This window comes from Bos grunniens, chromosome X (assembly GCF_055505025.1).
Source record: "Bos grunniens cultivar Pamir isolate PY7600 chromosome X, Bosgru_T2T1.0, whole genome shotgun sequence".
NCBI classification, from domain to species: domain Eukaryota; kingdom Metazoa; phylum Chordata; class Mammalia; order Artiodactyla; family Bovidae; genus Bos; species Bos grunniens.
The window spans coordinates 61210741-61238282 of record NC_141194.1 but is presented as its reverse complement, the minus strand read 5'-3'; the positions used below and the strand labels follow the sequence as shown (position 1 = coordinate 61238282).

At 39.0% G+C, this 27542-nt stretch overlaps 1 protein-coding gene across 3 annotated transcripts; it reads right to left on the bottom strand.

Annotated features, from left to right (window-relative positions):
• Window positions 1–176: 176 nt before the first annotated feature.
• YIPF6 (Yip1 domain family member 6) lies at window positions 177–27065 on the bottom strand. Of its 3 annotated transcripts, none has more exons than XM_086388468.1 (7): window positions 26948–27065; window positions 13733–13861; window positions 12621–12699; window positions 9920–9962; window positions 7544–7669; window positions 6746–6903; window positions 177–4858 (listed from the first exon to the last, which is right to left on the bottom strand). In XM_086388468.1, exons 3-7 carry the CDS (start codon window positions 12697–12699, stop codon window positions 4740–4742), a joined length of 525 nt encoding a protein of 174 aa, XP_086244594.1. In that variant the 5' UTR covers window positions 13733–13861; window positions 26948–27065; the 3' UTR covers window positions 177–4739. The 3 variants fall into 3 exon arrangements, with proteins under 3 accessions (XP_086244594.1, XP_086244592.1, XP_086244593.1); XM_086388466.1 differs by having other exon boundaries at window positions 26982–27065; XM_086388467.1 differs by lacking the exon at window positions 7544–7669 and having other exon boundaries at window positions 26982–27065.
• Window positions 27066–27542: the final 477 nt, after the last annotated feature.

Sequence of the window (27542 nt, the reverse complement as noted above, 5' to 3'; positions counted from 1 at the left end):
AAAAAAAAAAACCCAGCACTGGGTAAATATTCTTTGCTCAGTAAATGTGACTTCCTTTCTAACTTGCTGGCTGTGCAATCCTATACAGCATTCGATATATTCTGATGACAGTATATCTGAAAACACTATGCAGCAAATATCCCCCTGCCTTTCAGCACAAGAAAGGCACATGCAAATTCTTTTCCAGTGTTTTTTATTTGTACATTTAATATTCACAAATCACTTTACAGATTTATTCTTTTCACAGGTTCTTTATAGGAAAAATGAGGATTAAAACAGCATATTGAAGAGGACCAAGAAATACCAGCAGTGATGATGCAAAGTACAAAGGCTCTGAAAGAGAACAGAGTGAACAAGAGCAGAATGTGGCCACTTCCTAAGAGGCTGGAACACTAACTTCATTAAGGCAAAACCTTTATTTACTGTGTTATTTCTCCCTCCCACCTAGTTTACCCAAGTAGAAAAGAATTCTATTCTCATACTACTACTGCTCTCTGACGTCTTAGGAATATAGCTGGTACTGTATGTGACCAGCGGCATCTCAACTATAAACACATGAATAGACAAGTTAAATTATGATGTGTTAACTATCCCTCTAGAAGAATAAAACAAAGAGGCAGAAGCTGCTTGATTCTTAAGACTTGATTCTTAAGATTCTTAAGATCCCTTAAAGGGGAGGGATATGTGTGGCTGGTGGTGCAAGGAGGGTGGGGCTCAAGGAGTGAGGGCAGCAAACCTAACTCTTCCCAATGTACAATTGCTCTTGTGTTTTTCTCAGATGCTGCTAATGTACTGCTCCAGTACTCAGGAAAAAGAACAAGTTATTGACCACCTACAGCTGTAGGTTGTAATGGCTAATAATGGGGAACATACCCTGGGGAAGGGGTGTATTTATTTCATATGCATAACAATGCAATTCAAAACTATTGTCCTACTATGATCTCAGATAATGTGTTTTCCTATTTTAAATCAATTTACTGTGTGACCTTGGACAATTTACTTAATCTTTCTGTCCCTCAATTTTCTACCAGTAAAATGAGGATTTTGGAAAAGACCCTGATATTGCTGGGAAAGACTGAAGGCAGAAGAGGGCGACTGAGGATGAGATGGTTGGATGGCATCACCAATTCAATGGACATGAACTTGAGCAAACTCTGGGAGATGGTGAGGGATAGGGAAGCCTGGCATGCTGCAGTCCATGGGGTCGTGAAGAGTCGAATACTATTTGGTGACTGAACAACAACAACAAAATAAGGATTGTACCACTTTATGTTGAAGATTGGAGGAGATGCACTGGCCAAATCAACAGACACAGAAAGAAGATTGATGGCTGCCAGGGGGTAGGGAAAAGGGAAAAAGGGAGTGACTGCTAATGTATATGGGGTTTCTTTGTGGAATGATAGAATGTTCTAAAATGAGATAATGGTGATAGGTGCACTATTATGTGAATATATTGAAAAATCACTGAACTGTACATTACTTTAAAAGGGTGAATTTTGTGGTAAAGTGTATCCCAATAAAGATGTTATAAAAATTCTTAAAAAAATAGAAGTGTCTGGTACACAGTAAGTGCCCAATAAATGTTAGCTATTATTAGTAGTAATATTATTGTCACATTATTATTTAGCCATCCTATGGCCTAAGTAAATCCCTAGAAATTATTTTTAATAAAAGTCCACAGAATCCAGAAAAGTATTTCTATTTTACATATATGATATATGGATTAACATTCACACGTTTATTTCTATCCAAATTGTTTGAGAAATGAACAGTTTAACTAAGAATCACAATTTCAGTATTCTACTCTAGAATAAAATAACTGCATGCAATGGATGTCTGATCATATTGTGATAGGTTTTAGGTAAATTTCAATGACTTGATGCTACCCAAGAATCTGAAACGATGGGAGATTTTCATTTTCATCTCCAAGAATAAACAAGAAGTCAAAACACAGTAAGTGCTTAGATTATGTAGTGTACACAGTTAAACTTTCAAATATATGCTTACTAGCCTTCTAATCACTTTTTGGGGAACATTTTATAAAATAACAAACAAACAGTAAAACGTTTACCATGCCCTGTGATTCCCCTCACCTTTCCCAAAAGAAAATCCCCAACACAACAAAAAGATACAACTCAACTCACGCAGTAAGTCACTTAAGAGGCAAAAGGCAAAAGATCTGACAATTAGTGACTGAATTTTAACACTACTACATAAAGATATTTGCATCAATTGAGTTTTTTATAATCTGAACAGCAATTAAATCCAGTCTTTGCCTTTCCTATTGCTAAAAGAATATGACAACAGTCAATCTCAGAAGTAGGAGCAGCAAGTGATAAACCACAATGGCAGTAATGCATCACATTAGGCAATGATGCTCACACACTTGAATTTCATCTAAAACACGAAACCTTCCAATTCTTGGAACAGAGTTTCCTTTGTTTGAATCCTTTTCCCTTCTGGTCTTGCTTTCTATAATTATCCATGTGCCTCTGCAGCAAATCAGGGAAAGTTGTTTTGAGGGTTACGACTTTCAGATATTCAGGTCTTCTGTGACAGAAAGCAATGCACTTTTTTTGCATATATTAATATTTATTTATACCCTCAAACTGACCACTCATTTTCAGAAAGATAATTTCAAATAAAACTATTCCCTAAGTCACCCAAAACCAACAGATTAAAACAGAACAAGTTACCTTAACACCCAATATGTGTAATACCCTCCCTCTACCCCCAATCACACACAGACCCCCACCAAACTTGTGCCCTTAGGAATTTCTGATCAAATATTTAGCCTGAGTAAAATTCAGTTAAGTATTTAATTCCCTTTTAAGAAGCACAATTATTTCTTCAATTTTACATTATAATCATTGGGACAGATTATAAAACAACTTTGGAAGAGAGTGTGTTTCGTGAGAAGTTAGAAAATTTCAGACAGTGGAAATGGATGACAAGTTAGGACCAATTTCAAACTTAGAACCAGTTTCAAAATATTTCAAAATATAAATATTTACCGGTTCAAGAATGAAATATTGGCTTTGTCCTAACAGGATTTATTTTGAAATTGTAAAGGGAAATTGAAACAAATACATAACCAAAATATCTGGACAAGACTGGGACATACAGACCCAACTTTGCAATGCTCTGTAATTGAATATCATTCCAAGGACTTATTTGTCCTAGTACTGTTCACTTGGTCTTGGTTAATCTATGGGATAGGGAAAATATGCTTTTACCATTACATATCTATGTGTAGGTCATCTTCAAATACAAATGAATAAATATTTAAATTCCATGATAAAAAAAATGTGGAATAAGAAATTGCTATCTTTATAAGTAACTGTATATTTACAATGAATGTTTTCTGCCTGACTCCTAATCTTTGTCTATTAAGAGTTCTTCACTGTGCAATTTACAGAAGGCAGCAGCTCATATTACCTTAAAGGAGCCCCAGTTAGCTGAATCAGCCGATCTCAGACACTCTGCTCCCTTCAGACTTGTGTGTATAAACAGCTGAGAATACAAGTAGGTGCACATGTGCAAAAAAGTAACTGTCTAAAAGAAATCTAACTGGCTTTACAAATAAAGTCTAAAACCAAGAAAATAAACTGCTATTTCCCAACCTGGAAAACACACCTAATCAAAAAACTGCTAAGCCCATTAGTAGAAAAGGTGGCAGCTGTAAACTCAACTCATCCTATGTAATGCTTTAAGCACCTAGCTGTTCTGTCAATCAGCCATCAGAACACTAAACCTCTCCATGTTCATATGGCTGAATGCAGCCTTCTGATTTAGCTTTACTTTCTAGTTAGAGGCCAGACTACACAGAACAGTAAGAAATTCCTTACAGCTATGTTGTATCCAAACTGCCTCATTCTACCCTGAATAGAAGGTGCCCACATGATAATATGCATCAGGGACCTACCAATCTAAATTTCTGAGGTCTTCTACTTGGGTAAGTTCAAGCATTGGTCCACCAAGAGCTTCAGTCGAAGAAAAATCACATGTTCACTGCTAATATCTTAGCTTGCAAATGCAGAACTTGGGAGTAAGACTGAAAATTAAAGTGTCACTGAGCTGCTATTTAACATGGCAGAGAGGTGACTATACAGAAAGACTAAAAAAACTTATGCTTTAGATGTCCTTTGATTTTTTTTTTAAGCAACAAGTGCAGAATTGTCTCTAATCAAAATCTGAATTTTGGTTAGTGCATGTTTTCTCCTCCCACATCTATGAACCCCCTTCCCAACCTCTGTCATTGTCTTTTTAAGCTTAAGAGAAATAAAATAGACAGACTATCCCTTCTTATTTATGAAAGAGAGGAATATTCTAATAGTCATAAGGCAATATGTTTAAGAGCTGCACCTGAACTGGTATTCTCAAAACTGAAAATATAGTTACCAACTCTATTCAACTTGCAGAATGAATCCATGTTGCTTTCCAAGTCATTGGCTGTCACCCAAATGAACCACAGTGATCCCATCATGCCTTAGGAGGCATTATATTGTGTGTACTATGCACACATATTTTAAAGAAATAACATTAAGAGGGAAAGGACAGCTTTTCAAACATTAGCTCCTTACATAAATGGTGACGGTGCTTTATGGCTCCTTTTTAATCACCTCACACACCCAGTTACCAAGTAACTCCAAAATAGACAAAAGAGGGCCAGAGGCAAAGCTTCATGGTGAATTGCATCCTTGAGATGAATTCTGAATTCCCTGGTTTTTAATTTCCATTTACTGAGGAGTGAAGGTGAGAATCATCCAACTGATGACAAAATAAAACAAGAAAACAGGATAAACGGCAAGGGCTTTGCGGTTTGGAGGCTGGCTATCAGCAAGAAAAGCAGTTGAAGCTAAACAAAACAAAACAAAAGGAATATTTAATACGAGTGTCACAACTATTAACATTTACTAAACTTGAATGTGCTTGGCATAGTCTGGGACACAGAATTATATACTACAAGTTCAGTTATATTTGTGACCTTAAAACCGCATTTGGCAGCAGGTGAGAGCTGCTTGGTTCAAGTATGGAAAGCTTTCCAACCATTTTAGATAGAAATCCTTCTAAAAGGGGTTTCTTACACTTTTATGAGTACCTACTGAACTGTGCTAAAAAGGCTTACAAAGCTCCTATGGCAAATGGTCTCACACTGTTGTATTTTTTGAGTAATTGTTCTTATTATCAACTCTTTTATTATTTACCTATTTCTCTGGCTGTGCCAGGTCTTAATTGTGGCACACTGGATCTTCACTGCCACTGTAGCATGTGGGCTCTTTAGTTACACCATGCAGGCTCTAAGTTGTGGCATGGGGAATTTTGTTATTTGACCAGGGATCAAACCCCAAGCATATGGAGCATGAAGTCTTGACCACTGGACCACCAGGGAAGTTCCTATCAGCTCTTTTAGATGCCAATCCTCTTGACCATTCAGGAAACACCTACTCACCTTTTTATTCAATAATGATCCTTCAAGGAAATCTTTGCTGAACAACCACCTGGCATCCTACCACCACAGGCAGAACTGCCCACTTATCTCTTCTGTGTCCCCACTATACCTGGCACAGACTTCTATTGCCCACCTGGAACACTTCATGGCCCTTAAATGTTTACATGCCTAGATTGTGAACTCAAGAGGATAGACACCATCCTAGCACAATGCCTGACACATAGTTTTTGCTTAATACACTTTAGCTGAATTACAGGTACCTCTCTCTCTTCTAAGATTCTACTTGCTGAACCCCTGTGGGCCTGGACACTGGATAACTAAGCTATTTAGAACTACATGTACAGTAAATTATCAGACTCTAAGTGAGGGAATGAGGGGTTCTTCCACAGGCAATTTTTTAAGTCTTTGGGAAAGCAATTCTGGCATTCCCAAACCTTAGTTTGGATCACTTCTTGGCTTTTAACCATTTTCTAAAACAAAGAGATGTTACTGCACACAAAAATATTAGGCAGCCTATCTATCCCATTAAAAAGAAGCTAGTGAACACTTTCAGTTTAAGGTGGGGTTTCAAGAAAATTTTAGGGATGTACAAATAATGAATAAATAGCATTCATTGCCACTGCTATAGGCTCTCCTAGCAGAATTTTCTACTGAAGCAGAAAAGTACTATGTAATGATATTTAACAACCTATACTGGGTGGTGCTATAGTAAAGTTCTAAAAAGGTATGTGATCTACTTGGGTTTGACACTTGACTCCCCTATTCTCTAGTTATATGTCCTAGGGCAAGTTGCTTAACCTCTCTGTGTCTGTTTCTCATCTATAAACATGGGACCAATAATAACACAGTTTTTATTTATTATGGTTGTTGTGAGGGTTAAATGAGATGACATATGTCAAGTACTTCTGACAGTGCCTGGCTTATAATAAGTAATCAGTAAATGTTAAATATTATCATGATTAATTTGTCTGGAAAAGGCTCATTTCTCAAGTCACCTATGCTTCCTATATGCCAGGACTAAGCTAGGTCTAGTGTAATCTCCTTTCCCAACCCTATCCATTATTTAAAGATTGAAGAAACAAGAAAGATGTGACTTCACATCTCACAAGTCCAGACAGCCAACTCAGATAAGATGGACATTATCCCTACTGAGAGCAGATGGTTCTATGGATAACATTAGCAAGAATCATATCACTAACGTGACTTATAAGTTACACTGCTCCTCATCTGGTCATCGTCTCTAACCCATATTTTCAGTCTGCTCTGCTACCACAGAGATAAGTACATTCTTACCTACTATAGACCAGGCAAACATGATGATCACCACAAAAAGCCGGACCATGAAGTTTACTGGTCCTGGCTCAGCCAAAAGTACCAGCCGGCAAACCAGCATTGCCATTGTCAGGGGAAGTATACAGTATCCCAGCACACAAAGGCTCTGAAAAAAAGATCTAAAAAACAACATATATCCATAAAGATCATAAATATAGTTGATCTATATCATGATACAATTTATTATACAGATTTCTATGTATCGTGGATCATTACTTTCCTCCAGATAGATATTACCTATACCCTAATGTTGATTTTATGAGGATAGACCTCTGTATTAAACATATGCCTTAGTTTTTCTCTCACCATACCCTCCTCCTCTCTACTTAAATGCCTTAACAGTCAGCCATTTAGGACCTAGATGATCTACTCTAATTCCTAGAGACCTCTTTCTCCCACTAAACTGCTAAGATTTTGTTTCTTAATCTTTTCTGGTTTATAGACCTATTTGAGCATTTGTTGAAAGCCATGGGGCATCTGTTCCCAAAGACAAATGTAATCTTCTAACACAAAATGTGCTGCACATAATTTCAGCGGGTGGAGAGAGAACATCTGAAGCCTATCAAAGGACCCCAGATAATTTAACATAATTTAATTCAACTAGGTTATTTCTGTTCAGTGTCTTTAAGAGAACTTTCTTTTTGTTCTCATTTATTTTGATTTTTATTTTTGAAAAATACATAACAAGCCAGACTTCCTTAAAAAATCTAAGATATGCAACCTGGAAATGGAAAAAGGATGCATTTAAATAATACTCACATGTTTCCTCCAAGAAGTTTTGAGTTGAGGGTGATGGTAACTGCACCAAACCAGACAATGACAAACACTTCTGCAAACTGGGGCCCTCCATCTTTTTCGCTATCTACAGAGCCTCTTTGAAGCATTCTGTGACAAGGAAATGGCATGAGAGTTGCCTAACCTTATTTAGAGCAACACAGTTAAGGTACGGGTTCTCAAACTTTGAATCACAGTGCTGCTCTATATCTTACCTGAAGATCTCTTATAGGTTGTACAAAAGGAAAATGCCTCAAGTATATGGCAAGGCTCCCTTATTTCAAATTCCAAATCCCTCAGGACTACAAGGGATGCTCCCTTTGATCCTGTGGGAATGTTTAAATGGATTACTGAAGACCTTTTTGGGTTAAGCAGAGGATATAAACTGAAGGGCTAAGTGTGACTCACGGACATGAGGTTGCTGGTCCATATAATACTTTTAAAAGGTCTTAAATTCAAGTTGATGTTATTTTAAAATTGGGAGATTTCACATAAAAATATGTATTTCTGGATTTTCTTAAAAAATCAGAAGAGTTTCTATCACCAGGCCTGCATTTCTACATGGCAATTATCAGGTGCAGTTGACATAGCAGCAGATTCCTTCACCAGGGTTTTTGGTCACCAATTTGCAATGCATGCATATACACATTTGAATTTGTAATTCTTGGGTTAAGGTTATAGTTCTGGCATTTAAAAATGCAAACAGCCTATCTATTTAGTTGTTGATCTTATAAAAATCAAAGCATACAGATTATCACTAAAAGGCTTTCTTTGAAACTGAGTAATTGAGCAGTCACTTAAATATTAAGAATTTAACACATAAACTGTTTTGAATTTTGAACTTATACTTCTACTCTGTGTCATTTTTTTCAGTAACAGAATAACATCACCTCAAAATTTCTTTTTTAACAACCTCTTCTTATTACAAGGTATAGACAAATCACACCCTAAGTCTTGCGCTGCTATGCTATTTGCCAGCATAGGCTTTTGTATTTTATGGTTCTGCATACTTCAAGTCCTGACAATGTGATGAGAAGAATGCTAGCCCCGATCACTTGTTCTCTGGAACTCCTATTATTTCAGCATGGTATAATAGAAAGAGGATTAACTGGTCTGGAAGGCAGGAGACTCAGATATTGATCCTAATTCTGTCACCAGATATGTAAACTGGAGCAAATCACTTGATGTCTTGGGACTCTGATTTTCTTCTTTGCAAATAAGCAGGATTAAATTCCATAATCTCTAATCTTTCAAAACTAAAAAAGTATATGCTCAGAGCTTTTAATATAAACACTTACATCAAGGCACTGGATTATGTCCCTTGATATGGTTATTAAAAGCATAAGATAGAGCACTCCACGTTTTTATCTAAATTACCATGCACTTGACTTTACATTTAAAAAGGGTTACAGAAGCCAGTAAGAAATTTGAATCTACAATCACAATAGGTTAGGCCTGGAAAGGACCCTCAACCATCTACTTTTATAGATATGGAAAAGGAAACCCAGAGAGGTTAGGTAGGAAGAGATGTGTAATAATCACAGAGGTAGAGAATGGGCAGTCAAGGAAATGTGAAGTGGAATTCCAGGTCTACCACTGATTGATTACGTGACGTTTAGTTCAGTCCTCAATCTCTTTGAACCTGAGCTTGTCTGTCAAAAGAGGAGAATAATATTCACTTCTTGTTATGGGGATAAGAGAAGGTATTTAGAAGTTTTTTTTAGAGACCCAAAGTCACTCTGCTGATAGCAAAGTTAGGATCAGAACCCAGAAATGGATCCTAGTGTAGTATTTTTTCCACTCTACCAGTGGTTATATTACCCTCTCCAGCAGAACTTTGGCTTTCCTTCTTCTGTCCTCTTCCCCTTTACATACAATGAGTATGGAAAATATAACACTTTGTGAAACACGATATTGCTTTGAACTCAACCACTTCTAATTTAATCTTATACTTTTAGTAAAATTTTAAAAGAATTATGTTTGCAAATAAATACTACTTTAATTGTTTAGTACTTAAACCTTTAAGATACTTAATTCACTTAGCTTAATGATGGGGAGGTAAATGAGTGTGAATAAATGTTGAAATGACTAAAACATAATAGTAACTATAGAAATTACTAAAACAGGGTAAGAACTCACTGATAAATGAGGGTGGGCATAATTTTCATATCTTTAATTCCATCACTCTTTGAACTGATATAGAAAGCTACTTGATTTTTTTAGATTTAAATGCATAAGGAGTATAATTTGCCAAAGAAGTCCAAAATGAAAAATTCAGTCAAAATCCCCTTCAATTTTGAAACTCCATGAAAAAAGTTTAGTCTATCTCAAATGACAAAGAAAGGAAATACAAGTACTTACAACGCAAGCGTCACACAAAGGATCAAAGGGCCCCATAAATCCCCTACAAGAAAGGAAAAGACAGAAAATTGTTAAGACACAGGCATATAGTATTTTCTGTCTTTTATTCTGCCATTCTTGGCATTCAGACATCAAGGCTTTCTCTGTCTGCCCAACCTTCCACCTCTCCTATCCCTCTATTGGCCTTCTCTGCTCCCCAATTCTGAATGCTTCATATATCTTTTAAATTTTGCTCATTTCATACAACACAAATCACCCCTCTCCTCAGCTACTACAGTAAAGAATCTGCCTGCAATGCAGGAGACCAGAGTTCAATTCCTGGGTCAGGAAGATCCTCTGGAGAAGGGAATGGCAATCCACTCCAGTATTCTTGCCTGGAGAATCCCATGGACAGAGAAGTCTGGTGGGCTACAGTCCATGGGGTTGCAGAGAGTCAGACATGACTGAGTGACTAACACACACACCACCTACTAAGCCACATTCCAGCAAGCTATTGTTAAAGACCAATAGGCAAGGAGTCAGAAGACTTAACTGCCCCACCCTGCACAGTGCAAAACTAAACCCAAGTCACTTCACCAATCGGAGACTAGGTTAGACAAGGCAAGTATAATCAGACTCATCTCAAAAATATGAAAAATGAAGTTGAGAAGAAGCGATGTGCCCAAGTTAATATAAACAGTTAAGTGTGGGGGTAGGACCAGAACCTAGAAACAAAATCAGAATCTTCTGATTCCTACTATAAAGTCCTTTCTACTCTACAACACAGGTTCCCTTTCATAATTACTACACTGAACTAGTACAGAACTGCTGTTCTTATAAAATGAGAAAACAGCCCAACATTGGTAATTTCATAGGGTTAAATATTAACAAATAACATGAAAACTTTTTGAAAACTATAAAGGCTCTGCCAATATCAGGTCTAAGCATGGTGGTTCTCAACCAATAGCTGTTGAGTGATTAATACACCAATAGTTCAGTAACATAAGGCTTAAAGCACAATTATCTTCCTCGAACAATATGAAAAAAGGTACATACTACTTCTAACTTTAACTTCACTTGTACATAACTTTACCTGAAAGGGTAATTTTGACACCACTGTGGAAAGTTTGTAAAAGATGTAAAAAAAAAGAAAAATCACAATCCTAACACTCTAATAGACTATGTTTACTAGGTAAACAATAAAATTTTCATCTCCCAAACTGAAACTCCAACCCATTAAATAATAACTCCCCAAAATCCCCTCAGTCCCTGACAACCATTTTACTTTCTATCTCTATAAATCTCACTATTTTAGGTACCTAACCTAAGTAGAATAATATATATTCTTTTGTGTCTGGCTTATTTTACTTAGCATAAAGTCTTCCAAGGTTCATCAATGTTGTAGCATGAATCAGAATTTCACTCTTTTTAAAGGATAAGTAATATTCCATTCATATATGGTATATACCATGGTGTATATAACATACTTCATTTACTCATCCATCCACCGATAGACATTTGAGTTGTTTTCATCTGCTGCTGTGAACATGGGTATACAAATATCACTTTGAGTTCCTGCTTTCTAGTCTTTTGGGTATATACCCAGAAGTGGAAGTGCTGAATCATGTGATAATTCTCTACGTAATTCTCCAAGGAACCACCATGCTCTTTTTCACAGTGGCTGTACCATTTTACATCCCCACCAGCAATGCACAAGGGTTCCAATTTCTCTACATCCTTACCAATATTTGTTATTCTCCATTTCTTTGATCAGAGCCATCCTAATGGATCTGAAGTGGCATCTCATTGGATAAGACAGCTTTTGTGAGGAAGAAACTTCAACCTCAGAAAAGTTAACTGTCTTATCCAGGATCACACAGCTTGTGATGGAACCACTATCCAAAATCACACAGCTAGTGATGGAATCAATATTCAAAACCCAGATTTGTCCATGTTCTTTCCACTATATACCAGCTGTAGCAAATCATCTGTCAGCTTCAACCCACAATGTACTTTGCTGAAAAAGTATTCTGACACTGCATCCAATCACCACACAGTGATGGCACATTTGCCACATATCTGACATCCCTATGTTACAGCAGAAATGCTGCCAAAATAGAAGGTACACTCATATCCAACATCATTGTTACTATTCTCAAACAACTGAGTCCTTTTTTTGGATAAAGGGTACTAAGAAAAGCCAAGAATGTTTGAAAAGAAAAACTAAAAGTCTAACAATTTTGAGAATAAATTCTAAATACTAGCATAATTTTCTGCAAACACTGTTTTGGAATTCTTAAAGCAGTCAACAAGGATCATTCTGAAAGTAGAAATGTCAATAAAGTACTATTAATTTGTTCATCCTTAATGGGTATTCGCTATTACTCTAAGGTAACATTTAAACATTCTGTCTTTCCCTTGGAGATCATTAAGTTTCTTGGCTGAACAAAGTCACTATGTGTTTGCCATTTACAGAAATACTATTTGCAGTGTCTATTACAGCAGGTGAAAATATACAGTCTATTGATGAGGACAATATATTAAGCAAAATCTTCCAATCTCTGAAATTTCATCCTCAATTTTTAACTTTTTTCAAAACCTTCATCTATATTCATTTTTCATCCTGCAAAATGATATCAGTTTTATTACCACAAAGCCTTATAAATGCTTATGATAAGGTATGATGAAAAACAGCAAAGCCTCAAAAATCATACATACTTACAATCTCTCAAAAGAGTATTACTTTTCCTTGGGTACAAAACATGCATGAATTTTTTCCCAACAGCTTTTAGATCACGCATCTGAAAGATAAAAATATGCTGTACTGTAATGACCAAGGCTACCAAGCAGCTCCTTGAATTTGCTCAATTTTTTTATTTCAATCCCCCTAGGAGCCCTTCATTGAATTTTAGAGCCATAACTCCAGTCTAACTCCTTCACCATACAAACAAACCAGAGAGGTGGGGTTTTTGTGTTAACTCCTTTTTCTATTAACTTTTCCTTTAACTCCTAAAGTCAACATCTCACTCTTTACTACATTCATCAGTTCTGTTGATTTTGATTTTTTAAACACTGCAAAAGAGAAATATAGCCCTCTTAATATGCTACTTAAAGAAATGAAAATAATAGCACTAGTAAAATCTGTTCTGCAAAACACAGCATCTAACTTTCAGTTCAACACGATAAGGTCACAAGAGCCAAAGGGCCTGCTCCTAAGCTACCTCACTCTTCACAATATGTAAAATCAATTAATTTTCAAAATTTCCATTCATTCTGGCAAAAGAATCCTAGAAGTCAGATTTTAAAAAATCAAGACATTTGAAGAAGGGTACAGTCATTTAACTTCTCAAAATATAGTTGAGGTAATTCTGTCCTAATTTTTTCACCTAAAATTTTCTTCATGTCATTAATAGTTCTTTGAAAACATGATTTTTAATGGTTGTTAACCATTCTACCACAGAGATGTAACATAATCTACTTAGCCAATTACTCTTCTGTTCAACTTTTCCCCACTATAAAGACTGCTGTAACAAACATCTTTGTGTAAATATTTTTCTTTTAAAATTATCTTTGTATTGATTTTTTTCTCCTTATACGATACCTAGAGAAACAGAATTATCACCTCAAAAAAATATGAACATTTTAAGTTCCTTAATATCCATCACAGTCAAAATGATTTCCAAAAAGGCTGTACCAAATTATTCTCTAGGGGAGAATCTTAAACTTTAATAAATAAAATACACTGAAAATTAGTGAACCAAACAAAAATATTACAAAGTGCTATTATTTAGCCCATGACACTGAACAGAAATTCTCTCAACTCATCTAACTTACAATGGTATTCTGAACAGACTCATTTAATGTGGAGCTGTCAAATTCCCGAACGCGCGATCTCACAGGAATGGTGATTTCTCCTTCCACAGGGATGTCTTGTGAGATAGATATATCAGAAAGGCCTGCAAACTGAGAAGAGTTAGGGAAAAAAAAATTTAAAGCCTGTAATAAACTGCAGGATTCCCCCAAAGACATCATTTCCCAGTGAGCAGGACTATATCTTTTTATAGGGTTTTATACAGTTTTTAAAGTAAGGTGTTAGTTCACCAAACATTGAACAGTACAGTTAATTAAAATTCTCAAATACTTGTTTCTTTTAAAGAAGGAGATGGAATATGATGAAAAATATTATAAAGTAAATGGCATAGATATTTTATGGGCTTTCCTAGTGGCACAGTGGTAAAGAATCTGTCTGCCAATGCAGGATTCGCAGGTTTGATTCCTCAGTCAGGAAGATCCCCTGGAGAAGGAAATGGCAACCCATTCCAGTATTCTTGCCTGGGAAATCCCATGGACAAAGGAGCCTGGTAGGGGGTCAGTCCATGGGGAAACAAAAGAATCAGAGACGACTTAGCAACTAAAACAACAACAATAGATATTTTCTTGGCCTCAAATAGTTTCTTTCAAGCATGAAATCTTAACAGGACATAGCTAGTAAGATTACAGAACTACTGAAAAAAGTGACCTTTCAGTGATCACATCTTAGCACTGTCATGATTCTTTTACACTTCTGCTCTTTAGTGGGCTCTAGTGGCCTCTGCTGGCTAAGAAGGAACATTATGTAAAATCTAAAAGAAAATTGGGAAGAACAGAGAAACAGTAAAGCACGTTATTTATCCTTTTTTTTTTTTTTTTTACCAGATTGTTGGCAACCACAGAACAAATAACATTTCCAAAGTGAACTGCAAGATTGAAAACTTTTAAACTCTTATATTCATATGTCAAATTTAATTACTGCGACTGAAACTCTAGAATCTTCAAGTTCCTAAGAAAAGAGAAGCAATCCCTCCTCATATGGTTCTTGGTCCAATGGGTCTAATGTTTAGTGTGAAAAGGTTGCAGGTAAATGAAAAACAAGACAGTACAGTAAAATTTTAGAAAGAATAAGGTTGTTCAAAAAACTTACAGAAAACAACTTTTTGATCACAGTTTTATTAAAAGTACTTGGAAATTCTTCACCCATTAGACTGGCAAAACCCAAGTTTGACAACACACTCTGCAAGTAAAGCTGAGTTGAAAGAGCACTCACTGTTGGTGGGAAGGCAAAATGGTACTAGGCCCTACTGAAGATGAATCTGGCAATATCTGGCAAATTTACATATGGATTGCTCACCACTTTCAGGAGTCTAAAGCAGTAAATATACAAAAAGACATATACACAAGGCTCCTCATTACAATACTACCTGTAAAAGCAAAAAAAAAAACCTGAGAATAGCCCAAATGTCCATCAACAGAGAACTAGTTGAATAAAGCATGGTATGTCATAATGGAATGTTATGCAGCTGTAAGAGGAATGAGGATATCTCTAAAGAACCATCTGGTTGGCAAAAAAGTTCCTTCAGTTTTAAAGTAAAAATAAAAGACACATTTTTCATCTTCACCAAGAACTTTACTGAACAATGTACTCACCATTTGTTCTACTACTTTGCCATTTTTCAGGCAACTACATAATTCCATCTTCCCAAAACTTTGTATTTTCTGAGCAAAGAACTATTCTAGGTGCCTTTTACAATCTTCTAGGGAATTGAAATTTTTTTCCATTAAGAGAATTTTATAAAGACCAAAATAAATGGAAATCTGAAGGTGCAATGTCTGGTGAATACAGTGGATGAATCAGAACTTCCCAGCCAAACTATTTATTATGTTTTTGCCAGGTCATCAAAGAAACTTAGGTCTTGTGTTACCCTGAGGAAGATTATGTATTTTCTGTTGACTAATTCCAGACACTTCGCCAAGTGCTGCTTTCAGCTGGTCTCACTGGGAGCAGTACTTGTTGGAAGTAATCTGTTGATTTTCCAGAAGGCGCTCATAATAGAGGACTCCCTTCCAATCCCACCATGTACACACTGTCTTCTTTGGATGAAGACCAGCCTTTAGTGTGGTTGGTGGTGGTTCATCTCACTTGCCCCATGATCTCTTCTGTGGATACTGTCCAGCAGTGTGGAACTTTTTATTGCCCAACACAATTTGTTTTTAAAAATGGAATGTTTTCATTATGTTTCAGTAGACAATCATATGTGGAAATATGGTCAAGAAGTTTGGGGTTTCTTCCTGCTTAACTTACGTGGAACCCAAAAATCAATTAACATCATCAAGCTGGTGCAAATGATTTTCAATGTTTGATATGGATATTTTGAGTAGGTCGGTGATTTCCTGCCTGATAATATATAACTTTGATTGTTCTCAATTAATGTCTTGATTTGAACGTTATCAGCTTCAACTGTTCTACCCAACCATGGAGCATGAACCAGCACACGAAACTTCCCAAAGCACTTCTGACATGTTCTATCAGTCACAGCACTTTCTCCATATACTGTACAAATCTTTTTGTGTTTCAGTTTCGTTTTTACCCTTCTTGAAATAATAAAGCATGATATGCCAAAAATGTTGTTTTTCCTCCCATCTTCAATATTAAAATGGCTATACAAAAATTCACCAATTTTGGTAAGTTTTAAAAAAATCAGTGTGATATGACAGCTGTCACAAGCTAACACAATTGGTTCAAATGAAGTTAAAGACAACTAAGCATTTCTTCTCAGTAATCACCCTCTCTGTTTTTTTCAGTCTAACCTTATTGAAGCTTTCGATAGCTAAGTCTAAGTAATCTCTCTTTGTAAATGTCACAATGCACTTGAAAAATGTGGTTATTTTCAAATATCTTTTGATATTGATTTCTAACATAATTCCACAGTGAGTGAAAATGGCAACCCACTCCAGTACTCTTGCTTGGAAAAGTCCATGGACAGAAGAGCCTGGAGAGTCCATAGGGTTGCAAAGAGTTAGCCACAACTAAGTGAGCACACGAGAATAGATTCTGTATAATTTCAATACCTTTAGATCATGAAAATTTTGCACTTTACGGCCCTGGATATGTTCCAGTGTCTCTGAGTCTATAGTCCATGGGAATGTGAATAGAATTTGTATCCTACTGTTGTGTGAACTGGTTCACAGTGCTTTTCAGATCTACTATATCCTTCCACTTCTCTGTATATTCATTAATTTTTGAGAGTTTGATACTGAAACTCCAAATAAAAATCTTAGTTTATCTACTTAAAAATAATTGTAATATACAGTGGAACTATATGCAACCTTTGCTATATATGCTGCGCTTTGCTGGAGCAGCCGTGAAGAGAGACCCCATGTCCAAGGTATGAGAAACCCAAGTAAGACGGTAGGCACTGAGAGAGGGGATCAGAGGGCAGACAGACTGAAAGTACAATGACAGACAACTAGCCAATCTGATCACATGGATCACAGCCTTGTCTAACTCAATGAAACTAAGCCATGCCAATAGCTGGGTCATGGTGGAGAGGTCTGACAGAATGTGGTCCACTGGAGAAGAGAATGGCAAACCACTTCAGTATTCTTGCCTTGAGAACCGCATGAACAGTATGAAAGGCAAAAGGATATGACACTGAAAGAGGAACTCCCCAGGTCAGTAGTTGCCAAATACGCTACTGGAGATCAGTGGAGAAATAATTCCAGAAAGAATAAAGGGATGGAGCCAAAGCAAAAACAATACCCAGTTGTGAAAGGGACTGGTGATGGAAGCAGGGTTCGATGCTGTAAACAGCAATATTGCATAGGAACCTGGAATGTCAGGTCCATGAATCAAGGTAAATTGGAAGTGGTCAAACAGGAGATGGCAAGAGTGAACATCAACATTCTAGGAATCAGTGAACTACGATGGACTGGAGTGGGTGAATTTAACTCAGATGACAATTATATCTAGTACTGTGGGCAATAATCCCTTAGAAGAAATGGAGTAGCCATCATAGTCAACAAAAGAGTCCGAAATGCAGTACCTGGATGCAATCTCAAAAACGACAGAATGATCTCCGTTCGTTTCCAAGGTAAACCATTCAATATCACGGTAATCCAAGTCTACGCCCCAACCAGCAATGCTGAAGAAGCTGAAGTTGAATAGTTCTATGAAGACCTACGGAGAAGGCAATGGCACCCTACTCCAGTACTCTTGCCTGGAAAATCCCATGGACAGAGGAGCCTGGTAGGCTGCAGTCCATGGGGTCGCGAAGAGTCAGATACGACCGAGCAACTTCACGTTTACTTTTCACTTTCATGCACTGGAGAAGGAAATGGCAACCCACTCCAGTGTTCTTGCCTGGAGAACCCCAGGGACAGGGAGCCTGGTGGGCTGCCATCTATGGGGTCACACACAGTCGGACACGACTGAAGTGACTTAGCAGCAGCAGCAGCAGCATGAAGAATTACAAGACCTTCTAGAACTAATAAAACACCCAAAAAAGATGTCCTTTTCATTATACGGGACTAGAATGAAAAAGTAGGGAGTCAAGAAACACCTGGAATAACAGGCAAATTTGGTCGTGGAGTACAGAATGAAGCAGGGCAAACGCTAATAGAGTTCTGACAAGAGAACGCACTGGTCATAGCAAACACCCTCCTCCAACAACATAAGAGAAGACTCTATACATCGACATCACCCGATGGTCAACACCGAGATCAGATTGATTATATTCTTTGCAAGCAAATATGGAAAAGCTCTATACAGTCAGCAAAAACAAGACTGGGAGCTGACTGTGGCTCAGATCATGAACTCCTTATTGCCAAATTCAGACTTAAATTGAAGAAAGTAGAGAAAACCACTAGACCATTCAGGTATGACCTAAATCAAATCTCTTATGACTATACAGTGGAAGTGAGAAACAGATTTAAGGGCCTAGATCTGATAGAGTGTCTGATGAACTATGGATGGAGGTTCGTGACATTGTACAGGAGACAGGAATCAAGACCATCCCCAAGAAAAAGAAATGCAAAAAAGCAAAATGGCTGTCTGAAGAGGCCTTACAAATAGCTGTGAAAAGAAGACAAGCGAAAAGCCAAGGAAAAAAGGAAAGATATACCCATTTGAATGCAGAGTTCCAAAGAATAGCAAGGAGAGATAAGAAAGCCTTCCTCAGTGATCAGTGCAAAGAAATAGGGGAAAACAACAGAATGGGAAAGACTAGAGATCTCTTCAAGAAAATTAGAGATATCAAAGAAACATTTCATGCAAAGATGGGCACAAGAAAGGACAGCAATGGTAGGGACCTAACAGAAGCAGAAGAGATTAAGAAGAGGTGGCAAGAATACACAGAAGAACTGTACAAAAGAGATCTTCATGACCCAGATAATCACGATGGTGTGATCACTCACCTAGAGCCAGACATCCTGGAATGTGAAGTCAAGCGGGCCTTAGAAAACATCACTACAAACAAAGCTAGTGGAGGTGACGGAATTCCAGTTGAGCTATTTCAAATCCTGAAAGATGACGCTGGGAAAGTGCTGCACTCAATATGCCAGCAAATTTGGAAAACTGAGCAGTGGCCACAGGACTGGAAAAGGTCAGTCTTCATTCCAATCCCAAAGAAAGGCAATGCCAAAGAATGCTCAAACTACCACACGATTGCATTCATTTCACACGCTAGTAAAGTAATGCTCAAAATTCTCCACGCCAGGCTTCAGCAATATGTGAAACGTGAACTTCCAGATGTTCAAGCTGGTTTTAGAAAAGGCAGAGGAACCAGAGATCAAGTTGCCAACATCTGCTGGATCATTGAAAAAGCAAGAGAGTTCCAGAAAAACATCTATTTCTGCTTTATTGACTATGCCAAAGCCTCTGACTGTGTGGATCACAATAAACTGTGGAAAATTCTGAAAGAGATGGGAATACCAGACTACCTGACCTGCCGCTTGAGAAATCTATATGCAGGTCAGGAAGCAACAGTTATAACTGGACATGGAACAACAGACTGGTTCCAAATAGGAAAAGGAGTACATCAAGGCTGTATATTGTCACCCTGCTTATTTTACTTATATGCAGATGACATCATGAGAAACGCTGGGCTGGAGGAAGCACAAGCTGGAATCAAGATTGCCAGGAGAGATATCAATAACCTCAGATATGCAGATGACACCACCCTTATGGCAGAAAGTGAAGAAGAACTAAAGAGCCTCTTGATAAAAGTGAAAAAAGAGAGTGAAAAAGTTGGCTTAAAGCTCAACATTCAGAAAACTAAGATCATGGCATCCAGTCCTATCACTTAATGGCAAATAGATGGGGAAACAGTGGAAACAGTGGCTGACTTTATTTTTCTGGGCTCCAAAATCACTGCAGATAGTGACTGCAGCCATGAAATTAAGACGTTTGCTCCTTGGAAGGAAAGTTATGGCCAACCTAGACAGCATATTCAAAAGCAGAGACATTACTTTGCCAACAAAGGTCCGTCTAGTCAAGGCTATGGTTTTTCCATGTATGGACGTGATAGTTGGACTGTGAAGAAAGCTGAGCACTGAAGAATTGATGCTTTTGAACTGTGGTGTTGGAGAAGACTCTTGAGAGTCCCTTGGACTGCAAGGAGATCCAACTAGTCCATCCTAAAGGAGATCAGTCCTGAGTGTTCATTTAAAGGACTGATGTTAAAGCTGAAACTCCAATACTTTGGCCACTCCAATACTTTACGAAGTGCTGACTCACTGGAAAAGACTGAGGGGAAAGATTGAGGGCAGGAGGAGAAGGGAACCACAGAGGATGAGATGGTTGGATGGCATCACCGACTCGATGGACATGGGTTTGCATGAACTCTGGGAGTTGGTGATGGACAGGGAGTCCTGGTGTGCTGCAATTCATGGGGTTGCAAAGAGTTGGACACGACTGAGAGACTGAACTAAACTGATATGCAACCTTGTTCTGTATTTTCCAAGTCTCCTATAAATGTGTCATCATACTTACATCATTAACTAAAAATTAAAAAAGGACAACTAAGCACTTCTTGTGGCTATCTTACAGATAAAACCAAACTTTTTCACCTCAATATTATGGCGTGTTAATGTGAATGTAAAGAAAAGTTTGTATAATACATCTAAGACAGGAAGAGATACAAATATATATTATACACACAGACACACACACACACACATATCTGAATGTTACCTTTTAAAAATAAGAAATAAATAATGCAATATGACTTAGAAATGATCCCTGAAAATACAGTCTTCCCTCGTGGTCAGATGGTAAAGAATCCGCCTACAATGCAAGAGATCTGGGTTGGGAAGATCCCTTGAAAGAACAAATGGCAATCCACTCCAGTATTCTAGCCTGGAGAAACCCATGGACAGAGGAGCTTGGCAGGCTACAGTCCATGGGATCACAAAGAGTCAGAATGACTGAGAGACTGAGTATGCACACACAAAGTGACTTAAGTCACATGTAATGCAAGTAGTATTTATAGAGTTTTTTTTAAAGCTTCCTATTTAGGAAAGGAAGGAAAAAGGTGGAGGAAACAAGGAGAGAAGTTAGGCTTCTTAGAATACACACTGTTCTGTATTTATGACTTGAAGTCATATAAATACTTCACAGAATTATTAAACAAAATTAAAATTTTAAAGTAGTCCCTAAAACTGAAAGAAAAATGGAACAAATTAACCTGCTAACTATACTAAATAAATAATTTTCTATTAAAAAAAAAAGAAATACATAGTTTAAGTTTATAATTATAAAGAATATGTTGATATGTGTTATTTTCCTTTAAAATTCTTACTATAAAAAAAATAAAATAAATTAAATACATAACCACACAAAGAGCAACTATCTCAAGTGAGTTTACCACACTGTAGTTTGATTTCTAATCAGGATATAGAAAGCTGGAATGAGCATTCCATCCACTAGAACAATGAGAAAAAGCCAGATTAATTCCAAAATCATAATTTTCCTTGAATCCATCAGAGCTGAGGTTTTAGGGCAACCAAGTATCATGAAAGAAATCTAAGGAAAAACAGGCACTTCCAAGAAGAGATGGAACATGAGCACTGGCTCATCTGCAGCAAACCATGAGAACAACACTGGGCATAACAGATGGTAAAGAATACAGCTAAAACTTAAAATGAACTGCTAAAGACCACGTGTGGACTGTTATGACAGGATAGCACCCTTTTAAGCATTAGACACAGGGGGAGTTCACATCCAATTGCAGGCTCTTCTTCACAGACTTCCACTATCTAGGTGTGGTGGCGGGAAGCAGCTGCCTCTTCTGAGAAAAGCAGAGAGCCCAGCTCAGACCCTTCCCCCCTACAGAAAAAGAGCCTTAAAGCCAAAGGGGGAAGATCAGCAAAACCTGTTGTTTTCAGAGCACAGGTGAAGGCCCACTGTGGCTGGGGAAAGGGAAAAGACAAACCTCACTACTCGTGGGGGGAAGGATGGGAAATCATCCTGCTACTGCTGCTGCTGCTAAGTCACTTCAGTCGTGTCTGACTGTGTGCGACCCCATAGATGGCAGCCCACCAGGCTCCCCCGTCCCTGGGATTCTCCAGGCAAGAACACTGGAGTGGGTTGCCATTTCCTTCTCCAATGCACGAAAGTGAAAAGTGAAAGTGAAGTCGCTCAGTCCTGTCCAACTCTTAGCCACCCCATGGACTGCAGCCTACCAGGCTTCTCCGTCCATGGGATTTTCCAGGCAAGAGTACTGGAGTAGGGTGCCATCGCCTTCTCCGAGCATAGGGGGCTAGCCACTCCTAAAAGACCAAACGTAAGATTAGAGGATTGAGGTCAAGTTTGAGGATTGAGGTCAAGTTTGAGTACTGTGAGGACTTCCCTGATGGCTCAGACGGTAAAGCGTCTGCCTACAATGTGGGAGACCTGGGTTCAATCCCTGGGTTGAGAAGATTTCCTGGAGAAGGAAATGGCAACCCACTCCAGTACTCTTGCCTGGAAAATTCCGTGGATGGAGGAGCCTGGTAGGCTTCAGTCCATGGGGTTGCAAAGAGTAGGACACGACTCAGCGACTTCACTTGAGTACTGTGATACAAACCTGGTCTCTTGGGAGTGGAAGAAAAAACGATCCAGTCAATCACACCTATGTAATGAAACCTCAGTAAAAACTAGATATGTGGGTGAGTTTCCCTGGCAATATTCTACATACTGTCTGTCATACATCAACATATCAGGAGGGTAACAAGGTCCTGCCTTTACTCCACAGAGAGAAGACAAGGAAGCTTTGTATTACGAACTACCTCAGACCTCAACCTACACATCTCCCCCTCTTGCTGGTTGGGACTGTACCCTTTTGCTATAATAAAAGTGTAATTTTAAGTATACCATTGTCCTGAGTTCTGTGAGTCATTCTAGTGAATTACAGAGCCTGATCATAGGAACCCTTGAATTTGTAGTAGTTCAGAAGTGAGGGTGGTCCTGGTAACCTCCAAACCTGTGGCTGGTATATGAAGTGGCCAATCTTTTGGAAGACCGGCCCCTTAACCAGGGAAGTTTGGCCTAACTCCAGTTATTTGGTTTTGAAAGTGACTATAGTCACTAATGGAGAAGAAAATGGCAACCCACTCCATTGTTCTTGCCTGGAGAATCCCAAGGATGGCAGAGCCTGATGGGCTGCCATCTATGGGGTCATACAGAGTCAGACACGACTGAAGCGACTTAGCAGCAGCAGCAGTAGTCACTAAAGTGCCATGTGATTCCCACTCACCCCTCATCCCAACCCTTCCTCAATATCTCTTCTCCAGAGAATCAGAAACATTGCTCAGTGAACTGAGCCAGGATCTGAAGCTCTCCAGCCCCATATATGAGACAGTGCTACCAGGCCCTCAGCTAGTGGACCTTGCTCTCTGACTAGCCCCTTGGTAAGGATGAAAGGTGACTTGGACCTCATATTCCTCCCCTTCCTCTGTGCTGGCAGGCTTGTGCACATACAAACATATGTGTGCATATAAACACATGTGCACACTTTGCTGCCTGGCTTGGGCCAATGAGGGGAGCAAGTAAAGGCCAGGCCAAAAACATACAGTAAATGTGGGGACTGCAGCCTTAAGAAAGCAGTTGGGAACAGATAGGTCATACTACTGACCAAAATTCTGAGGGGAAAAAGAAGTCAACAAGGTCAACAAGCGGGCTGGGGTGGGTGAAATCAAGCAGGAAAACAACTTGGTCCAAGCAGGCAGATAGGGGCTTAGTGGCATGGTCCACCTGGGACCAATATCCTTCCAGACCCTAGGCTACAGCGATTATTACGGCTCTTTTTTCTGCTCCTTAGATAGGCAATAGACAAGCATTACCCAAGATTCTATATTCTCAAGTCTATACAGATGATTCCAAATCAATCTCTCTAGTCCTGACCTCTTGTGAGCCCTGAAGTCCAGATTTTAGTGTCCAACTACCTGCTGGATATCTACTGGATGGTCTGTCAATCAATATCTGGAACTAAACATTTCCAAAAGTGAATGAATCAACATTTAGGGCCCTCATCCTCTTCTGTATTTCTGTTCAGGGTATCACTTTCCTCCCATTTATCTATAGACTTGTTTTTCAAAATGTGATACTGGGAGCAGCAGCAGCAGCACCATCTGGGAGCTTATTAGAAACGCAGAATCTTAGGCCTCATCTCAGACCTACTAAAAGAGAATCCGCAATTTAATAAGATTCCCCAGATGATTGCTAGCATGTTAAAGTTTGAAAAACACTAAGACACATTCTTCCTAGCACTGCAAATGCTCGAGGATTCTGCCTTTCTCAAATCTTCACATCTACCGCTGCTATAATCCAGGTAGCCGTCACTTCATTCCAGAACTACTGCAACAATTGCATGGTATTCTAGATTCCACGCATTTTCCATGGTAACTTTTCCTTTGTTATGTTGTCAAATTCATGATTTAAAACCCTTCCCTCCTCAAAAATTTCCACTGACACGTTGTTGCCTGTTAAACCTCCCCACATAGTAGTCAATAAAAGGAAATAACACTTATTGCATGATTATTATGTGCCAGGCACTCTACTAAGTCTTTTATGTGTATTAATTTATTCAATCCACTGAACAACCCTGTATTACTTTATCTCCATTTTACAGATAGGGAAACTGAGACATGGAGAGATTTTGGTAATTTCCCCAATATCCCACAGCTAGTTAAACGACAGAGCATAGAACCAAACCTAGACAATTTGAACCCCAGAGCACACAAAGCCACTGTTCTATACTGCCTCTCTACTACAGTAGCTTTATCTTTTAAGGCTTCTTTTCTAATACTTCCCTGTGCTTCAACCACAGTAATCTCTCTGTTGTTCTACAAATACATTAGTATCTCCTAACCTCTGTATCTTCACCGATGAGAGTCTGTGTAGCATTAATGGTAATAGTCTTGGTTTCAGAAGCAGACCCAGGTTCAAATTTCAGCCTGGTCACCCTAGGGAAATCATCAAATCTCTCTGAGTCTCATCTCCTCACCTTCAAGTAAAACACAGTCTAAAAACCACCTAACTGAAATAGTTGCTATAAAGTTTAGAAAATATGCAAAGGATATATAGCACAATCCTGGCACATATCAGGTAATCAATCATTCATAGCTCTTATGTTCACATCCCACCCATCCTTTGAGTCTCCCTCAAATATAACTTCTACCATGTTGCCTGCTTCATCACCTCAACAAGACATGATAGCAACTTTTAAATTATGTTAAAATGTTATGTGTAACTTTCTTACATACTGTCTTATGTTAGCATTGTATGTTTGTCTTATGCCTAAAACCAGTCTGTAAGCACCATAAGGACAGGCCACTTGTATTTCTTAAACCAACTAGCATAGTGTATTACACTTTGTGGGAGTTCAACAAACACTGCTGAATAGAAGTTTATTGGATACTGAGTAATGGGTTATCAGAACCACTAAAATTAATTGGGGGAAAGCTTCATAAAAGAGAAGTGGGGCAGTTTAGATGAAAAACAGGAACTAAAAACATCTAAACTCCTGTAACTATGGCATACCATGCCCTATGCTTATATCAGTTCATTTAGCACTCTGACTCTGTGGTGACTTACTATCATTTTCCAAAAGGCAAAACTGGGGTTCAGAGTGATTTCCTCAAGGTCACAAGTACTCCGTGAGAACTTGGACCTACTCACTCTCTTTCCCTGTTGTATCCACCATGCCTAAAAGAGTGCCTGGATCATAGTGGATGCTCAATAAATATTTGTCAAAAGAATGAAGAGATGAACAAATAAAGCTAGTAAGCAGAACCATAACTAGAATCAGTTTCACCTGACTCCCAGGTCAGTCCTCTACTATGTTGACAATTTAAAACAGAGAAAAGGAATGTACTATTTATTGAGCACCTACTCATAAACACTATTTGGGACATAACTAAATGTTGTTTGGGAGGTGGGATGGGGGGCAGAATGTTGAGTTGACACTACTCAGTTATGGTACTAGTTTTATTACACATTTCACATAAATTATGTCATTTCAACTTCCTAAAAACTTTTTGAGGCAGGTATTTTTATGTCCATTTTACACATGAAGAAATACTCTTCATTAAATGACTTGCCCAAATTCACACAAGTGCCAGAATGGGTGATTCTGGACCAAGTAACATTAACTCCAAACCCTGTGTTCTTAAATACATGTCCAGGCTTTGGACTTGTAGTACTTGCAATAGACATTCTGTCCTCTGCAGAGACAGGAGCAAGAGATCATCATGAAGAGGACTGCAAGGAGCTGTGACAAGGGAGGGCAGGGATTAAAACAGGACGACTGGGGTTCACTGAGCAAATAAATAATCAAGTTATAATGTCCCATGAGAATCAATCTCTCATTAATCCCAGAATGCTGCTACTCCATCGAGGACTAGTGACAAGTCTCGATAAAATAGGGGACAGCAGATGCAAAGATACTTAAATCGCCTAAAGCTCAGCATTTAACAAAATGAAGGGGAGAAGGACAAGTGGCGAGAGTAAAAGGAAAGTGAATGAGAGAGTGAATGAGAGTTTCACAAGAAGGCGAGGAAAGAAGGAGGGGGGCGGCGGCGAGGAGAATGGCGGGGGAGGCGGGGGGGGGGGGGGTGGGCAGTTAGCCCAAAGAACAGGTAGAGGGTTGGGACTGGATCTGGCATCCGATACAGGAAGGGCCTGTAGGGAGAAAGGAATTCCAGTACTCTCAAGTACAAGCCCATCACCCTACTTCCTTAAGGGGCACTTTGCCTCACCCTCGGTCCCCTTTGTCGCAGATACCAAGCTCACCAGGGGCCTGGGCGTTGTTGTCCCCGGGTCTCCTGGAGACTCCACCGCTTCTGCCATCTTGGCCCTCCTCCCGGTCGCTCCCACAAGCCTTTGCGGAACCTGCGACGTGGAGGCCGCGGCCCGTCAGCGCGTCTGCGCGCGGAGGCCGCGTCACCAAAAAGCGCCTAACAGCTGCTGGCGGCCCTGGCACTCGTGTCTCGTCTTCTGGGTGTTGGACAGGGGGATTCGTGTCGCCTCAGTTCCTTTCTTCGGGGCCAGGAGTGTCGCTAAATACGCTCCCTTTTTAACATTCAACCCTGATTTTCAGCTGGCTCCGTATGCCAAGGGACTGCCGCTTCCTTCTCTCACTCCTCCCCCGGCTCAGCGCCACTCCCCCTCCAGTGCCTGCTTCCGGCTCTCAGGCGGAGGCTCAGTGTGCCGCCCCCAACCTCACCCCACAACTGCACCTTAGGAGAAAACCCTGCTCCTCCCCCAGCGGCAGAGCGACTGTTTCCCAGCTGCTGAATAAAAAGATGAACCCTTCCCTACCAACTGCTTCTTCTACTGTTGCGCCTAAGCGAT

Excerpts from the sequence above, each read along its gene's own strand:
- YIPF6 (XM_086388466.1), bottom strand. The coding sequence starts at position 27,038 with ATGGCAGAAGCGGTGGAGTCTCCAGGAGACCCGGGGACAACAACGCCC. Across the intron at positions 7,670-9,919 it reads CTTTGTGTGACGCTTGCGTT|AATGCTTCAAAGAGGCTCTG; the intron begins GTAAGTACTTGT and ends TCCTTGTCACAG. Across the intron at positions 6,904-7,543 it reads AAACTTCTTGGAGGAAACAT|ATCTTTTTTTCAGAGCCTTT; the intron begins GTGAGTATTATT and ends GTTGTTTTTTAG.